The following is a 19,617-nucleotide window of genomic DNA, read 5'->3' as shown; positions in this document are numbered from 1 at the left end:
GGTAGTACTGCCATTAGACATTTTCAATTGAAATGACCATTACATCCAGTTTGTGGTGGTAAAACTACAGTGCACAAGCGGTGTGGAAATTACATTACCCAGTGCATGGAGCTTATTACTACATTTGTTTACAGCACTCCAGAATTTAAAAATTGTGCTTCATTTGTGCTTTCGCAATTGATATATTTTAAAATATGTGCCAAGTTTAGATATTCAGACTGTGTGCATAGAAAGGGGGGGGGGGGGGGGGGGGGGAGAGGGGAAACACCTTTCCTTTCACACCAGATTATCAGATAAAACGTTTAAAGTTATAGGAAGAAAGTAAACACTGCTCCTTCGAAGACAGCCTGACATTTGTACACAGATAATGTGCCAAGATAACATTTGCAGAAAGTCAGCACTGGTGGAAGAATACAATAAACAGGCTATGCGCCATGGGCGGGACAAAGGCATGCTGGACAGTCTAAAAACCAGCAAATAGAAAGCAAACACTACAAGACACAAAGCCTATGGTAAGCAATGGGTATAGTGCATTCCTTGGTAAGCTTTCAGAATGTCCCAATAAGTATTTCGCAACCAGACCGCTGTTTTGTCTGGTAGGCCTCACCCTAAAAAGCACTGATGAAGTACACAGGTCTGGCATTAGTTTCAAACCTTTGGCTTGGTCAGTGAATGGTTTTGGTAATATTTTATAGACTGGAAGTGCGCATTCTGAAAGAGCATGAGTCACTTGCTGAAAGTTAATTAACTAGCTTATTTGGGCGGGCCCTGTGCTCCATGCTGGGCGTAACAAAAATGTTAATTGCACAAAGATCAATGGATTAAACTATCTAAAAGCCGCCACAATCGTGACTTTACAGGTACACAATATACCAAATGTCTAATTGTATTCAAACAAGAGCTAGTGACTAAAACTAGACCTGAAAATACAACTACTTTTGCCCACACATTCCTGGAAAAAGGGACAGAAAACAATTAACACCAAGAAACAGTGTTGAAGGCTATTAAATCGCAACAGTTGGGCATTTTGAAGCGTTAGATCTGTGATCTGTTCGCCAAAGCACTTTAACATCGAAAAACCATGAACAAGTTCTTGCATGCATTGGATTCCTGCAACACGGCTACCTAGCGATTCGATTACTGTTGCACACAAAATCTTCAGATAATGTAACAGTGGCAAAGAGCTGTGAGCTACTGCGGCAGTATTTGACAATTGAAGCAAACCAAGTTTGGCCCTTCTCAGCGGTGTTATCCTTGCACCATGGGCAAACTTAAAGGACACGCATGAGTAGGATGCACCATTTATATATTTTATTGGGCACCAGGCAGAAAAATAGTTTATACACCCCAACAATAGATCACGCCAGAATGAAGAAAACCTTAGGGGTTATTTTTATTTAAAGTTTAGCCATTGATGCTGCGTTCATATTAGTATTGTAATCAGGAATCCCATTCCAACATTTATTCTGAACACAGCCACTGATACAGTCCTACAAAACAAAAGAACCATCAAGTCGGCTGCAGAGGCAAGCTGTAACAAAACAAAAAATGTACATCTATCGAGAAGGGGGACAATCACCTCCACCCCCAAGAATGCCCCTCAATGCTAGCCATATATTTATGCACAAAAATATCCAGTACATTTTTTTTTATTAAGTTCATTACAACAGATGGAAAGTGCTTTCTCATTTTCGTAAAGGTAAATGTTCATCGATAGCTGGGACTTTAGGAGGTTGGGGGAGCTTGTTTCATGTAGAAGCAATTCAGGGAAGGTTGACTGCTTAAACTCTGCCCCTATGCAAAGTTTCACTAAAAGGGTTTATGGGGTGATGAGGAGGAAGTAGCACTAAAGGAATAAGTGGTTAGATTGGTCCCAAAACAAACTTGGAATGCACTCGAGAAAACCCCCGCTAGTACCACAGATAGAGGGTCATGACAAAAAAATTTTTTTAACTGACAGCCAAAAATCCAGTTGTTCCACAGGACAAAGGAATTTCTCCCTCAAGTAGAATAAGCAAAGACACCATAAAAATGTGGAATGTGCCAAACAAATTAAGATATGGAATTTAAGACAGCGCCATTTATCAGCCGTCAACCCTATGGAAAACCAAAGCTTGGAGTAATGTGTAGATTTTACACTAACTTACAACAGTTTGGCAAATAGTTTGGGCAGTAATCACGTAGATACTGATGGTTGGCTTTGTGGTGTTTCAATTAGAATTGGACATCAAGGTCTTCACACGCAAAAGAAGGTACAGATAAGGAGCAGAACTACCTGACCAGATGTTGGACCCTCCTCCTGACCACCCCCTCCCAAAAAATATATAGCACTAGACAAAGGTGGAAGCTCCTTCAGCAACTGCCACGGTGACTGCTTCCTAAGGGTTTTCCCTCAAAGCTGATCACCGATTGACCTCCAAGCTTTATAGCCAAATTGTATCGATCTTGGACATCTTCAAAGGTGTTGGCCTGATACTCGTGCTTGACTCCTAAAATAAAAGAGAAAATTACACTTGTACACTACTTAAAAGCGCATTGACAAAAAGGACTCGTGGAATTGTTGAGTACCAAGTAACAATTGGAATCAGGGTCTGTCTAGGCCGCCACTGAATGTTTAGGAGCCGGAGGAATGATAAAAATAAAAGATAGACATGCAAGAGAACCTGAAGCATTCTTACATAAAATCTATCATGCAGCAACCAACAAAGGACACTATCCATCTGCTGCATAATCTGCAGATTAAATAAGTGTTTCTAACTCAAACAGGTAAGAACGTTACCAAAAATACAGCAACATGCATCGTCGTGCATTAGAAGGCCCTTCCCAGAGTGGAGCTAGTCACCTTTGTGGCTTATTCCTATATTTGGAAATTAAGTGGGTACTGAAAAGGTGCAACTAGTGCCCAGAGAACGTTAAATGTCAGAAATAGCAAATTAATGAAGTAATACCAACACAAAATGGGCCACATCTACCTTTTTCCGATGCATAATTTACTTAACTACTGCGTAATTTGACCCTCCCCTGCCACATAATTCTAGGGGCCCTGGTTATTAGCATACCCGATCACTACAGAAGAGAATACGCGTGAGCAAAGAGATTACAGTAGTTAATATCGAATGACAATTCTAAATAAAAAAAAAAAAAAAAAGTGGCCAAGAAAGCGACTCTACCCTAAGCAAGTCTCTATCACCCCACTCCTCCCATTGTTAGTCTCTCGAATATTTAGGCACTCAAACCATCACAACTGTTTCTTTACCTGTACACTTCTTTTTAACTGCATCCTTGGAGCTAGCATAAATCATTTTACTCTTCAGAGGCGCGCCTTCTGGAGCCCTGAAAAGAGTTGTGCAAAGGGATGAATTAAGACCAACTCTAGACATTCACACACTTTATGAAAAAGCTTCTACATTGAATTCCAAAAGCATAAACATACAAGAATTACGTAAGCAAACAGCTTGATGCAACATCCACTGGGTCACAAGCATTTAAGAAACCTGCACCCAGTTTAGGAGGTTGGGGGGGGGGGGGGGGGGGGGGGGGGATCCAGCTTGGACCTCATTTCAGCTTGCCTCAACTTTCTAGAAAGCGACACTTTCTCTACATTCTAGCTGAAAGTAATACCAATAAAGCGCCGTGTTTACTCCAACAGGCGAAGCAATTGAGCGACGAGGGTGGATGTCACGGAACTGCCAGACATTACAGTAGCCTCCAATGTATGTTATAAACACTCAGATAATACAGACCACCACTACTTCAAACTCCCGACTAGAGTACGGGCTACTGGTGTTTAAAACCACAGACCAGAAGTTTTCTTGGTTACTTGACAGATTGAAGAATATGGCAAAAGCAAACCATGTAATCTACATGTTCCACGCATCTCCTAGGAATTTAGGACTGGCATACACTTCACTATCTGGGTACGGCCATGACAAAGAAACTGGCTAGAAATGCCTCATCCCTCCAGACACCCTATGCCATGCTTCTCCGAAGAGCAGCTTGTGAACTACATCTAAGTAGCTCTTGTAGGTGCAGCCCAGGCTACCAGATTAAAAGCTTTTACTAAACTCAATGTATATGTAAGCCAAAATTGACAGGTATTCACGAAATATATTTGTACTTGCAGAACGATTATGTGGATATTCTTAGAAAAAAATGATTTCCTAAATATATTTAAAGCAGTAATCTGAGTGATAAATAGTGCATCTTTGGAAGGCTTGTCACTCAGCTTGGTTCCAGGGGTACTGCAGCATCAGCTGTTGGGTATTACCTATGTAGAGATTACACATGTATAAAGCCCTTTGCTGGCAAAACCAATTTGATTTTCTGCAACAACTTGTGTTAAACTCCCGTGCGCAGCAAAAGCAGAGTTAGTGCAATGCTGTATGGGTACAAAAAAAATAAATAATTTAGGGACGTACATGGGGGAGGTATTTGCGGACATCTAGCCTGGCAAACTCAACCCCTATGGGTCAGTTAATTGTTATAACTAATGTCATAGTTGAAAGTGAAACTAATGCAAGTTTCGTATGTGTTAAGAAGCAACCTACTGAAAATTACCTTCCAAGTCTCCCAACACGAAAACCACGTGCGTTTGTAAAACGCACTGACCAACCTGGTTTCCATTTGGAAAAACTGGTCATGAGTTTAGCAACTTTAAAATTGAACATACCCCAGGAGTCATTTTATTTTCCCTTCTGCGTTCTACACTTCTGGAACTTGCCAGCAATTTGGCTTCAAATTCAGGTCGCCACATATAGAAAACACCAGCCTAGAAAACTTATGCAAGTTACACCAGCTTCCAATAATACACAACAAATGATAGTGCACCTAAAATTCTCCACGCAAAAAATATATTTGTCACACTAAACAAATAGTTAAAACCACACCAGTACTAAGACTTCTGTTGCGGTGACCATTACGATGGCGTTACTGCCCGTGGAAGGATAACTAAAAAAAATACAAGTTATATTATAGTGCATCAGGAGGATACAAGCAAAGGCAGGTCCGTCAGGGTTTATTGCTAAAAGTTAATCTATGGATCTTTAAAGGACAAGGAAGGGCTCAGTCACCGGCAATTTTAATGTGCGCCCCTCATTCATGAATTTGGGGTGCCACAAGCTCTGGCAAGTTCGAGAGCTAAACTGTTAGACATACTTACCAGAAGACAAAAACCAGATCCTCCTTCTTGGTTTCATTGGTCTCGTAACAAGCATCGAAAAGCGCATAGCGGCAATCGTCTTTTGGAAGCATTTCGACGAAGCGCTTGTACACATCTTCACCCGCAGAGCAGTCGCCTACGAGGATCTCCTTTCCTTCTTCAATGATGATGCTTTTTTTGTCCGGGCTCAAGCAGAATATGATCGCCTTCTTCCTCTTTTTAATTTCTTCTTGTGTCGAGTGTTTCCTCACCTTCATATCATTGAAGGCAGCGACGACATCATCATCTACGGAAACACCGGAAGCCTACAAACAAAGTACATGTATTACCATCTCACGTGCTTAGGGCGTGCACGCACTGCCTGCAGCGAGTTGTCCAAACAGACCTAGCCATAGAAGGGTTGAAAGGTCCGCATTACCCACTATACCTCAAGGCCACGATAAAGCACCACGGCTTGTAGCAATTTATGTACATGTGGTTACATTTCGGGAAAGGCTGCTTAACTACTCTTTACAACGCAGCACTGCAACGAACTTATCTTGGGGTTTGCAAACGGCAATGAACCATTACGGCTTTTTTTAAATAAAGAAAACAGAACATTTGGCCCTACTAAAAATAAAGTACAAAAGAGTTTAGGAACAAAGCCCGGTAATGGCAATTAGAATAGGAGCGGTGTAGGGCTGAGTACGCAATTTGTGGGGGAAAAAGCCTAACGTGGGCATCGTATAAATGGAGATTCACTGCCACATATGTCGAAAATTTGTAAACAAGTACCCTGTGGACGCAACATGAAGTACTAACTTGCAGAGGTTAATTAACGCTCCACGGGGACTCTTTGGCATGCAATTAAAAAAAAAACTAGAGTAGAGATTTAAGCTGCACATCATAAAATAGCATTACTCCGACAGATGGCCCATCGTTAATCCTGGCATCAGAGGCATGTCAATTTAGTAAAAAAAATGTAGACCCCTCAAGTTTTAAAGGAGACGTAGTAAAATAGCACTACTACTATGATGCAATCTACCAACATGACTTGACACGACCAAGCGCCAACTATTCGAAAATAAAAGTGGCCCTCTAAATCTGTAATGCACCCACCTTACCCAAATAAGTTCACTCAAAGCTCTAGGTATCGTAGTCATCAGCGCAAAAGAAAATGCCGTTGTAGGGTAAAAGTACCTTAATTTAGACAAGCCTGTTGAGATTAAAGAGCCAAAGGCTTCCACGTGATGAAGAATGTTCTATGGGTGACCAATAACTGTCGTTTACGAGTTATACACTCATAACTTGCCGTACACAGTAAACACTGCTACATAACGACACAGTGTGAAAAAGTGGAAGGACCCCCATCAGCTTGTGTTTATAGTAAGGAAGCGCTGTATTAAGTGCTTAATTATCAAAACCTGCGTTGTTACGACACTGGAAGACTACAAGAAAAAATTACCGTTTACTTTACATTTGTCACTATAATGAGGTGACTTGCGCCCTGCTTAAGAGCGGTTGTATACGCGCAAACCACAACTTCCTAGTGTTATGGAGTACTCGCGCCAAAGCATGTTTAATACTAGCCTATAACAACCTCTTGGGCAACATCAATGACGAAGCAAAGGTAATGGTATCAATTATGGTATCACCCCACCTCTGGAGGTAGCATTCAATCGCGATTATTGGGGACGAATGACGGGTCGCGGAAGTTACTCGTGACCGTGCGGAGGCTGGGGCGTTTCAGGAGGTTGGTGCACTTTAGCGCCTGGCAGAGCACCGCCCCTCTTTCCAACTGTGTTCCAGAGACGACTTAATTCTACGATTCAGGACTATGTACATTTAGAGCGCGGTTCCACATCTAGTCCTCAGTCCACCGACTAGCGAGAAACAGATGTTGGTTAAGGAATACGAGTTTCACATGCGCCATTCACTGTACCTACACGAGCACTATGCGTTCACTGTATGCTTTGCGGATGCTGCTTCTAAGCTCTTTGTAAACATAATCGAAATCGTAGGTGCTATTGTCATTTCCCTTACTATCTGGTTATGCTTTAAAAAAAAAAAAACACTGCGCAACTGTTGACCTGGTGAGGCATCGTTACATGTTACCATACATTCAAAGAATACAAAGCACATTCGAAGAGCCGTGTCACGGGGCCGCGTTAGGAAGCCTCCAATACTATGTAGCAAAAGTAACTGAAGGAAGTTACCTGCTTCCACAACCAGTCCGGAAACGCCCCATCTCCGTTAGAATGGCTGGAGGCGCAGTCTACAGCTTCAAATCGAGCATTCAGTTCGAACTCCCCAAAGACAAACAAGCATTTACAATGCAATGGGTCTCGCATTTACGCAAGTTAAGCTATTGGCATTAGATAAGACTACGCGTTTTATTTATTTTTTAAAAGACAAAACATAAGTCATTTTGTCATATACAATGCCTATAGCTCAAACTAGCTTAAATGCGAGACCTATCGCATTGCAATTTGCAAACGCAAGGCACCGACAACGGGTGAGGGGTAAACAAGGTCCAAAGCACGTCCTGCCTGCAGTAAAAGAAAGTGAAGAAAGCAATGCTCACAGTCTAAATAACGCGCACCTTGGGCCCGTTGCCATGGGAGGTGACAAATGAAGAGGCGGCGGTACTAAGGAGACTAACAATCCTATTTTCGAATCAGAAGTCAGCATTTAAGACCGACTGACAAGCCAATGGCAAACAATGGGCTGAGCTTCTATTTCATACTCCACCACAAGTCTCGCAGAGCAGTGCATACGCGCTGACTCAGGTTCGGCCTAAAAAACCCATGCGCGCGACAGGCACGCGTTCTCGCCATTGCCAAGCCCGTGCACGCGACTCCTTCGCCAGATGCCGCGCCTCGTTTTCCACCCCCCCCCCCCCCATGGAGGAGGGCAATAGGTGCTGTGCGAGGCCTTTGTAAAAGCCGGGTCTGGCACTTGCTCGCCCGAGACACGTGAGGTCGCTTAATATAAGAGAAAAACTATGTGAAACAAAGGGAAACGCCCCTGCCACGCCAAGAAAAGAGCGGCAGGCCATATTAACGCGGAAGAGCCTGTGGCAGCCGATTTCCGGCATCTGTCTTTTTCGCAGCATACCAGTAGCTCAGTACCTGGGAGGGGGCGCGCTTTTAATAGAGGATTAGTAACGCACTTGATCGCCCACACACAAAAAAGGAAGTCACTGCCCTAGAAGAACGGTGTGTCTTAAACATAACGTCAAGATTGAAGGAACTACGCTCGCTACTCGAAAGGGGGAAAAGGTACCCTCGCTGAAGCAATTTTCTTCGTCACTGAATGCCTCAAGTAGAGGGGCAGCGTTCAAAATTACAAGAGGGCGAAGGAGATATCTGGCTCTGACGTACTGTCCCTTTCTGAAATGCAGCGCGCTCGAGGACTGCATCCCGGCCGTTCTCGCGCTGAGACACGAGCCACATGCGTCCAGTCACTCACCATGTTGCTCAAGAAGGTTAGAGAGGCCGGCTGCAGGTAATGCCTGGAGGAGAGAGAAGAACGTCCTGTCACGCTCTTATACTGACGCCGACTGGAAGGGAGAAGTGCGAGTTCCTTCCGCTTTCTACCAGCCACCGCACAATGTCGGGAGGGGCCGGTTTCCGGCCTCTTGCGAGCTGTAAGTCGGGAGTTGTAGTTTTCGCGCTTTCTAGTTTCTGTGTCAGTCACCGCTGGCAGGGGCAAGGTCAGAGACAAGCGTTGGCGGTGTTAGACCAGTTTGCAGGTACTCTGTACCAGAGTACCTGCTTCATTCTGAGAAGTGCTGGTACTCTCAAATTAAAAGTACTACATTTCTCTTGATAAGTGCCGGTACTCTTCCTCTCAAAATAAAACAAGCATTGGCATAGCCAATAGCTCTCGCCCTCGGGACCTTATGTGTTTAGCCAGAACTTTTGGCTATGTTGTAGTGCATTGTGGCTGCTGTGCATCATGTTGAAAAGTTATAATAAAAAGTGTTAAGCATTTTTGTTATCTTTATACAAACCAAGACAACATTATATACAACTGAACAACCTGATTAAAAAAAGATTTTACCATAAAAAATGTCCTCTACTTTTTTTTGTACTTGCACTGCCGGCAACTTCTTCCTGCCTGTTCTCATGCTTGTTTGTTATAATTTTTTTTGTTATGGGGGAGTGGGACATAAATAACGGGGGAGTGGAGGTTGGAAAACAGTAATTTAATTAGAACACGAGCAGCGGATGGACACTAGGGGAGAATCAACAGATGCCAGTCTCCGAGGGCAGACTGACGTGATGCTTAGATGATGCTTAGGTGGTGCGCTGATGCAAAATGGTGGTGGTGAGTGATGTTTGGTGTTCAGGTGGTGCCACTATATGATGTGGATTGGAGGGACGTTGTGGATTGTGGAGTTGAAATATGTTGTTTGGTGTGTAATTATGTGGTGTGTATTGGAAATGTGTGGAGTTGAATTGTGTGGCCTGGAACTGTGGTGTTGAGTGAAATTAAGCTTAGTGAAATTGTGTCATGGTGTGGAGTGCATTTATGTTGACTGGTGGTATGTGGCATAGAGTGCATTTATGTGGAGTGTATTTATGTTGCATTGAGTAGAGTGCAATTATGTGGTGTGTAATTATGTGGCACTGAGTGGTATTATGTGAAGTGTATTTATGTTGCATTCAGTAGAGTGTAATTATGTGGTACTGAGTGGTATGTGGAGTGTATGTTGCATTGAGTAGAGTGTAATTATATGGCATGTAACTATGCAGCACTGAGTGGTATTTTGTGGAGTGTATTTATGTTGCATTGAGTAGAGTGTATATATGTGGCATGTAATTATGTGGCACTGAATGGTATTATATGGAGTGTATTTATGTTGCATTGAGTAGAGTGTAATTATGTGGCACTGAGTGGTATTATGTGGAGTGTAGTTTGTTGCCTTGAGTAGAGTGTAATTATGTGGCTTCTAATTATGTGGTACTGAGTGGTATGTGGGGTGTATTTATGTTGCATTGAGTAGAGTGTCATTATGTGACATGTAATTATGTGGTACTGTGTGGTATTATGTGGAGTGTATTTATGTTGCATTGAGTAGAGTGTGATTATGTGGTGTGTAACTATGTGGCACTGAGTGGTATTATGTGGAGTGTATTTATGTTGCATTGAATAGAGTAATTGTAACATATGATTATGTGGTACTGAGTGGTATTATGTGGAGTGTATTTATCTTGCACTGACTAGAGTGTAATTACGTGGTGTGCAATTATGTGGTACTGAGTGGTATTATGTGGAGTGTATTTATATTGCATTGAGTAGAGTGTAATTAAGTGGCTTGTAATTACGTGGCACTGAGTGATATCATGTGGAGTGTATTTATGTTGTATTCAGTGGAGTGTAATTATGTGGCGTGTAATTTTGTGGCACTGAGTGGTATTATGAGGAGTGTATGTTGCACTCAATAGAGTGTGATTATGTGGCGTGTAATTATGTGGCACTGAGTGGTATTATTTGGAGTGTATGTTGCATTGAGTGCAGCGTAATTATGCTGCATATAATTATGTGGCACCGAGTGGTATTATGTAGAGTGTATTTATGTTGCATTGAGTAGAGTGTAATTATGTGGCATGTAATTATGTGGTACTGAGTGGTATGTGGAGTGTATTTATGTTGCATTGAGTAGAGTAATTATGCGGCGTGTAACTGTCGCACTGAGTGGTATTATGTGGAGTGTATTTATGTTGCATTGAGTAGAGTGTAATTATTTGGCGTGTAACTGTCACACTGAGTGGTATTATGTGGAGTGTATTTATGTTGCATTGAGTAGCGTGTAATTATGTGGTGTGTAATTATATGGCACAGTGTTATTATGTTTAGTGTATTTATGTTGCAATGAGTAAAGTGTAAATATGTTGTGTGTAGTTATGTGGCACTGAGTGGTATTATATGGAGTGTATTTATGTTGCATTGAGTAGAGTGTAATTATGTGGCACTGAGTGGTATTATGGGTAGTGTATTTATGTTGCATTGAATAGAGTGTAATTGTGACGTGTGAGAATGTGGTACTGAGTGGTATTATGTGAAGTGTATTGATGTTGCATTGAGTAGAGTGTAATTATGTGGCGTGTTATTATGTGGCACTGGGTGGTATTATGTGGAGTGTATTTATGTTGCATTGAGTAGAGTGTAATTATGTGGTGTGTAATTATGTGGGACTGAGAGGTAATATTTGGAGTGTATGTTGCATTGACAGCAGTGTAATTATGTAGCATATAATTATGTGGCACTGAGTGGTATAATGTAGTGCAAGCAAGGAAGCAAGCAAGGAAAGCTTTATTCGACTGCTATAATAACAATTATAAAAGCACACACAAATACAGTCATATCACATAATTACAATCATCAGATTAAAAATATTAAAAATCCAGTTAAAGGTTTACACACTATTAATAAAACACCCACCTGGAAAGCGGCGTATACCCTAACATTTATAGTTCGTCCATTCTAATAGACTTCCTTTGATAAAGTACTTTATTTAAGAACATAGTCACACACCAGGCAGAATGTTCGTCCTCTAAAAACTGTAATTTGAGCAGTGCCCGGCGGCATTGCTGCAACCCATAACGATTTAAAAGTGGTAAAATCTACGCTTTCCTTAGGACCGTATAAAATTAGCAAAAAAAGACTAAATGGGTAGTAGATTGTGCAGATTCATTGTCACACGTACATGATTGTAGTTTACGTGACCAATCGTTCACACTTGGAAAAGTCACAAGTCTGTGGACAATATCAAATCTGAACCTGGTTAGTAATTGCCTATCATAGCCACCTGGCACAATTTCTAGATAAGGTTCCATATGTGAAGTAGTGACAGTTAGCTGGTGTTGGCTTACACTTGGCTTTAAGATCTCTCCTGCCATTCTTATTGTGACCAACAGGTGAAGACCTTCCTTCCTTAGGTTCTTTCCCGATTATTGACTGCATAGACCCGGGGTCTGTAAAATATTCTACATGTCCTAGGTCGCTCATAAAATTATGCACAAAACTCACCCACGGGATCTTTAAGGCCCCCTCCAGTTTAAGTCAGTCTTGTAAAATCTCCCTATTTAGCTTAGTCTGCTCTTTTAACCAGATCCTATGCCACAGGAGAATAGGTTCCAATTTGATACGGTCTGAGATATAGGAGAGGCCCAACTCGTCATGGCAGGCATATGAAGATGTACTGTGGTGTGTATTTATGTTGCATTGAGTAAAGTGTAATTATGTGGCATGTAATTATGTGGCACTGAGTGGTATTATGTTGAGTGTATTTATGTTGCATTGAGTAGAGTGTACTTATGTGGAGTGTAATTATGTGGCACAGTGGCATTATGTGGAGTGTATTTATGTTGCATTGAGTAGAGTGTACTTATGTGGAGTGTAATTATGTGGCACAGTGGTATTATGTGGAGTGTATTTATGTTGCATTGAGTAGAGTGTCATGTGGCATGTAATTATGTGGCACAGTGGTATTATGTGGAGAGTATTTATGTTGCATTGAGTTGACTGTAATTATGTGGCGTGTAATAATGTGGCACTGAGTAGTATTATGTCATTCAAAATGCGCCTTGATTTTATTAGATCTTTCAGCGGCATTCAACATTGTGTCTCATGATTAAGGCTCCCGGTTTTCCGGTTATACGGATTTTTACATATAAATACAGACAGGAATCTATTTTTCCTTTGTCTGTATTTATAAATAGAAACGGTAAAATACTGCCGAAACTGATTCAGAAACTTGTACTGTGCAGCCATGCTCCAGCACAGGGTTGCCACTCCCCTCTGTCTGATGTAGATCTGTGGACGCACTCTGCCTGCCGCCAAACCTCTGCTGACATTTCCTAATTAGTCTCTTTCACCTAATCGTGGTCGGATTCGTGTGTAACAGCCCCCCTCAGTCACTTCAAAGCCAATGTAAGTGAAAGGGAGGGTGCACATCTATGTTTTATTATTTGAAAAGCGCGGAGCGAGGGAGGGGGAATGGCCTTTTGTAGTGTAAACCTCACTTTAAGTGGAGAGGTGAGCGATCCTTCACGCCTGCATCACACTTCTCTGTGCCACGTTGAAACTCAGGTTTTAGGCTCTGTATTTGGAGCCCGTGTCATGGTTTAATTCCTTACTGGTGTTAAGGGAGAAATTACAGCTGAATGGGGCTAGTGCAGATCCCCTCTATGTGCTGAATGCTATGTTCCTCTGTTTATATGATGTTTAAACTTCTGACTTTCCAGAAGCATAAGCGCGCATTTATTCTAAATAACCAGGGTATCAGAGTGCACTATTTTGAGATTTAAGTTTTTAGCTGCAGGGGGTGGGAGGCGAAGCAAGGTGTTAGATGAAGTCCACAAAATAATAAATAGCTGGACAGAATGGAGTGTGGGATCGGCATGTACTCCTGGCGTGCAGTGGGTGGCGAACAACTACTGCTGGTTGCTTTTCTCTGACCAGGATAGGGAATGTACAACTTTTTACAGACACCAGTGGTTTATTTTGTCTTTATTGTTTTGGAACATTGCAAGTTGTAGCTATTACATTACATTCTCAGTGTTGTGTGAAGATTGTTTTAAAACCGAAGTATAGGAGCTCCTAGGAAGCACACATAACAATGGATCACAACTTGTCCTATGTCAGCGATCCTGCTTTGTATACCAATAATTACACACGTCATGAAAAGTGCTACACGACTGGCGGCAGGTTGCAAAGGGAAACAGCTGATATGGTCCTCACGAGCACTCTGACTCAAAGAGCTTGAACATGTGCTTGTACTACAATGGCAAAGTTTACAGATGAATGTAATAAGTAAACTTAATTTGGCTGTATATATATATATATTCACTAAAAAAAACATAGGTTTCAGGGGAGTTATAGTTAGCTGGACATTTCCCTCGTACAAAACCCTAGAAATTCCCCTGTTGTAGTTAGTTCAGCTAACTATAACTCGCACCCCCGCAATGCACTGCTGATGACGTCACATATTACATCACTCATGACATGGTCAGTGACATCACTGATGACATCACTGATGACATCTCAAATGACATCACTGATGACATCATCCAGTGAATTTGTGTTTTTCTGAAAAGTTTAAATATGTTTTATATATTTATAGTGAAAGGCCTATGGAAGAATGAGTGGGTGTATAAGTGTGTGAATGGGTAATTTTCTAGGTGCGTAACTGACTCTATAAGTGAGCCATTAAATGTATCTTACTGCAGACTAGTGACTAAACTGTGTGAATGTCTGTATGTGTCTGTGTGTTGGTGTATAAGTGGCTGCATGTTTTTGTGAATAGCTATATGAGTGTCTATATGGGTTATTGATTGGTTGTCTGAGTATCTGTATGGGTGCCTGAGTGTTTGTGTGGGTAGGGTGTGTGTGACTCTGTGCATAGATGTGTGAGAGGGTGATTCCGTGAGTGCATGGTTTTAAGAGTGCAATTGTGATGGACTGTATGGTTGGGTGAGTGTATGTATGGGTGTGTTAGTGATTGAATGTATATCTCAGTTGTACATGTGTCAGTAGCTACATATGTGAAACGCAGTGTATATGTGTGTAAGAGTATATAACTATCTATATGTGAGAGTGTGTGATTGCGGGAGTGGCTGTATGGATAAGTGTGTGCTTGTATTAGTAATTGTATAAGAGCGTCATAATTTGTTAGTATTTTTATGAGTAAGTGAACTTGAGTGTGTTTAACTGTATAGGTGAGTAAATTGGACTGTGTTTAATTATTTGCATGACTGACTAGGTGTGTCAGTACCTCAATGGATGATTGGCGGTGTGTGAGTGTCTATAGAGGTGTATAAATGCATATGATAGTCTTGTACGGAGTGACTGTAAGTATGAGTGACTGTACAGGTGAGTGAGTGAGTGGAGATGTATGTAGACCTAAGAGTCAATGAGTGGGTATGTAGTTATTGGTATTGGAGTCTCTATGGTTTTGAGAATGGCTGTCTGAAATTTTGAGTCGGTGTATCAAAGGCTATATTAGGGTGTGAGAAGATGCACTAATTTATCATGTGGATGATGTCATCAGTGATGTCCTTTGAGATGTCATCAGTGATGTCATCAGTTATGTCACTGACCATGTCATGAGGGATGTAATATGTGACGTCATCAGCAGTGCATTGCGGGGGCGCGAGTTATAGTTAGCTGAACTAACTATAACAGGGGAATTTCTAGGGTTTTGTACGAGGGAAATGTCCAGCTAACTATAACGCCCCTGAAACCTATGTTTTTTTTTGTGAATTTCTAAGGTTTTTTAAATGCCAATTCCTAACTATAACGCCCCTGAAACCTTTGGTTTTTTCAGTGAATTTCAAAGGTTTTTTAAATGCCAATTCCTAACTATAACGTGCATGAAACCTATGGTTTTTTCAGTGAATTTCAAAGGTTTTTTAAATGCTAATTCCTATCTATAACTTATCTCTAAAGATATCATGTTTAATGATTTTCATTGGATTTCCATATTTTTCAAATTCAGTGTGTCAATTTCATTAATTATATTTTTTTGAAATTCTTTTTTATCACCATTTTTTAAATGTATTTTTTTAATTAATTCTTTTAAAAATTAAAAAATATTATTTGTTTTTATTGGGCTTTTCAAACATATTTTTTAATATTTTTAAAAATATTTCTTTAACTATATGTTCAAAACTTTATTTTATATATATTTTTTCCATGTTTTTGGATCCGCGCACCCTATGCGCACCGTTCTCGATCCCTACGCGTTAGCATCCGCGCATGGTATGCGTTGGGTACGTGTTTAGTGCGCGATCGCAATACGACAGGTACGCGACTCCCAGCCTATACGCGACACGTTCGATGTACGTAACGCGACGTTTATGCGCTTCCGCGATGTGTCATCTGCGTCTATGACGCGGTAGGTGCACGGATACCGCGAAATATTTAACATTTAAAAAAACATATATATGTATTTCATGTGAATATTAATTGAAGACAAACTCTAAACTAGTCTTAAAACTAATATATTTTTACATCTAATCCTATAATTTTTTTTAATTCAATTTCGCGGATGCGCGCTGGGTGCGTGCTGCGTATGTGCAGGGTGCGCGGATCCCATGTGACCTGCAAAAAAGAGATTTGATTGGTTCATTACACTTCCTCTTCTAACTATTGAAAGACCCCACCCAATTCAATCATTCTTCTTTGACCTTCTTTGGAGGAGCATCTCTTTGCAGAGAAGAAGATTTTTTTAGACTAAGTTTACACTTAGCTCTAACTTTTTTCAACTAAAAATGGCTTCAGGGCAGCAGGCATCACCTGCATCTCCTCATACATCTGAGGATAAATTTTTGGAGGAGGCACCACGCAAAGAACATGTGCTGTAGTACTTCCGAAGCACAGGGATGCAACATATGTACATAAATATAAATATATTGCAAACCTATGCTTCTCTCTGCTTCTCTCTGCACAGCTGCTTAAACTGCAGCCATGTGGTGACACAGGCACCCTTGCACCATAGTGCAAGGATATCTGTGTCATGTGCTGTTTGTTTTTGTGCAGAAAGACACACCTTCCTGCACAAAAACAATCAGTAAAGGCATTTTTCTCTTTCAATGTATGCTGAGCATTGTAGCATGCATTGAAGATATAAAAATGTGGAGAAATGAAAACAATTCTCCTTGTTGTGCTTTCCTACACCAATTTTAGAATGGTGCAGCATTCACACACATATCAAGATTTATTATTTCTGATAAATCTAGACATGTGTCTTGTTCTATGAGTATTCAGTGCAATCATGCACAACCGCACTTATAGAACACCCTTTCAACGCAAACTGGTGTGCATAATGAGGTTGTATTTACATGGAGTATAAAAAGTGCACAGAGTGCCTTTTCCTCTCTTTGTAAATATGAAAGAGTGTCTTGCGCAATAACTATGTTACAAAAAAGTGACATATTTCCGGTTTTAAAATTCCTTGCGAATGATAGAAGGTAAGCACGGAGTTTTGTCTGCAAAGATGTTCAAAGAAGAATGATTGAAATGATTGTGGTCCTTTAATAGGTACAATGGGAAATATAATGAACCCCTCAAATCTCTTTTTTTGCAGGTCACATGATATCTGATTATGGTCAGATTTCAAAACTACATAGGTATAAACAGAGTGTTTTTAGAAACTTGTTTCAACTTTGTAGCTTCTTGCAGACCTCCTCATTCTGCATATTGAGACTTAGTTAAACCTACCTTCACAGTAATAGGAATAAAAAATGGTATACATTTTTTTCAGATTTTCATCGCAATCTAAATTCATATAAATTGCTTATTTTAAAATTTGGATCTGTGAAAGAAAAGAAAAAAAAATTATAACATGTAATAATACATTTTTTACAACACAGCATAATTTCCACAAAGTAATTTGTTTGCCTTTTTTGCTATTCTCAGAATATATTGAATTTCACTAAAAATAGTGATTTCAATCGTACTCATCACTTAACAACGGGCAAAAAAAAACCAATCAGAAAGATTGTTAAAAAAAAAAACAACATGCTATTCTCAGCAAAATACCACAAGATACAAATCACAGATATATAAAATGCTTACGGTTAACAACATTTTATAAGTTTAACTTACAAAAACTGTAAATGTTGCCGCTTTAAAATATTTACAGAATCTGAGGATACATTTTTGGAGAAGGCACCACGCCCACAACGTTTTTCTTCAGTGGTGTGGACATTTTTTACTTTTCCCGAGGGGCAAACAAAGACCAATGCCACCTTGGTCACGTGCAAGATTTGCAAAAGAGTTCTGTCGTGAGGGGATCCTAACAAGAAATACTCGTACAGCACGGCAAGTATGATGAAACACCTAAGGACCCTTCATCCAAACAATCTTGCACGAGATGAGTGCAAACGGATGAGAAACACTCCTGCTCCTGCGCCTTTCTGAGTTTCTTTTCATTTTCTTTATTTTTCTGGCATGATTTCTCTATTTTTACTTTGAAAAACAGTATTTGTCAAAAAGAATCACAAATAAATGTATATTAATAACTTTCAAATTTATACTATTCCATTACTGTACAAACACATTTTATATAAATACTGACTGAGAAACTATAGCGCTGAACCACAAGTGTGACGATGGTTAAAACACTACATGCATAGTGCATACTACTTTGAAGCAGTTCATGTCCTAAAGCCTACCTCACTAAAAGACTACATGCTAACTAACTGAATGATTACAGTACTAGAAGGAGTGCTAGAAGTGTATGAATGCTGATTGGGGAATTGAAGGTGTGAAAGACAACTGTGTAGGTGATTAGAGGACTGCATCCATAGTGAATAGGCATTTGAAGCAGTCTATGTGCTAAGGCCTGGCTCACTGCATGAGTACTTGGGTACTGACGGAATGATTAGAGTACAGCGAGGAGAGTGCCTGGGTGAATTTATAAGTGGTTGGCTTTTGACACAGTGAATGGATTAGTACTTGGTACTGAATGGGGCACTAGAGGAGTGCAAAGGGAGTGACAGGATGTTTGCTGGACTGTATGGATACTGACTAGGGAATTGAAGGTGTGAAAGACATGTGTATAGTATGTTAGAAGACTGCATGCATACTGCATAGACATTTGAAGCAGTCTATGTGGTAATGTATGGTTCACAACATGAGTACTTGGAAACTGACTAAATCATCAGACTACTGCTAGGACAGTGCCTGGGTAAAACTTTTAAATTTTCAGTTCTGGCACAGTGAAGAGAATAGTACATGGTACTGCACTTTAGTGTCAAACCCTGACTCATTTTATCAATGCATAAGCAAAGAATAGCTTCTAAAGATCCTAAAACTTCACAACATGACCGGTGTTAAAACAGTTATCTGTCAGCAAATACACAATGTTACCAAATGCTTCTATCACAATCCTTACCCAAATGCACACAGACTCACAGTGTGATTTTAGACAAGCAACACTAACCTAGGAGTTTACCAAAACTCATTCACTAGTCTAGAAGAGGTAAAGGTACTGCACACAATCTACATATTTAAGTACAGCACATTAGTGTCAAAGCATGACTCATTTAATCAACGCATAAGCAAAGACTGGCTTCTGATGCTACTAAAACTTGACAACATGACAGGTTTTAAAAGAGTTATCTGCCAGAAAATACAAGATGTTACCAAATGCTTCTCTCACAGTGGTTCCCAAATGCACACAGACTCACAGTGTGATTCTAGACAACAACCACTATACCTAGGAGTTTTCCAAAAATCATTCACTACTGTGGAAGTGGTAAGGGAACTGCACACAATCTACATATTTCAGGACTGCACTTTTGTGTCAAAGCCTAACTCATTTAATCAACGCATAAGCAAAGACTGCCTTCTAATGCTACTAAAACTTGACAACAAGACAGGTTTCAAAACAGTTATCTGTCAGCAAATACACGATGTTGCCAAATACTTCTCTCACAGTGGTTCCCAAATGCATACAGACTCAC

General features: G+C 40.5%; 1 protein-coding gene across 1 annotated transcript; it reads right to left on the bottom strand.

The window, feature by feature from the left end:
* Positions 1 to 1,296: 1,296 nt before the first annotated feature.
* On the bottom strand, positions 1,297 to 8,101 carry LOC146798549 (cofilin-1-like). The gene is made up of 4 exons (XM_085625842.1): positions 7,354 to 8,101; positions 5,159 to 5,463; positions 3,257 to 3,333; positions 1,297 to 2,489 (listed from the first exon to the last, which is right to left on the bottom strand). Exons 1-4 carry the CDS (start codon positions 7,486 to 7,488, stop codon positions 2,353 to 2,355), a joined length of 654 nt encoding a protein of 217 aa, XP_085481968.1. The 5' UTR covers positions 7,489 to 8,101; the 3' UTR covers positions 1,297 to 2,352.
* Positions 8,102 to 19,617: the final 11,516 nt, after the last annotated feature.

This window comes from Triturus cristatus, chromosome 9 (genome assembly GCF_964204655.1).
Source record: "Triturus cristatus chromosome 9, aTriCri1.1, whole genome shotgun sequence".
Taxonomy (NCBI): Eukaryota; Metazoa; Chordata; class Amphibia; order Caudata; family Salamandridae; genus Triturus; species Triturus cristatus.
This window is presented reverse-complemented; position numbering and strand designations above follow the sequence as displayed.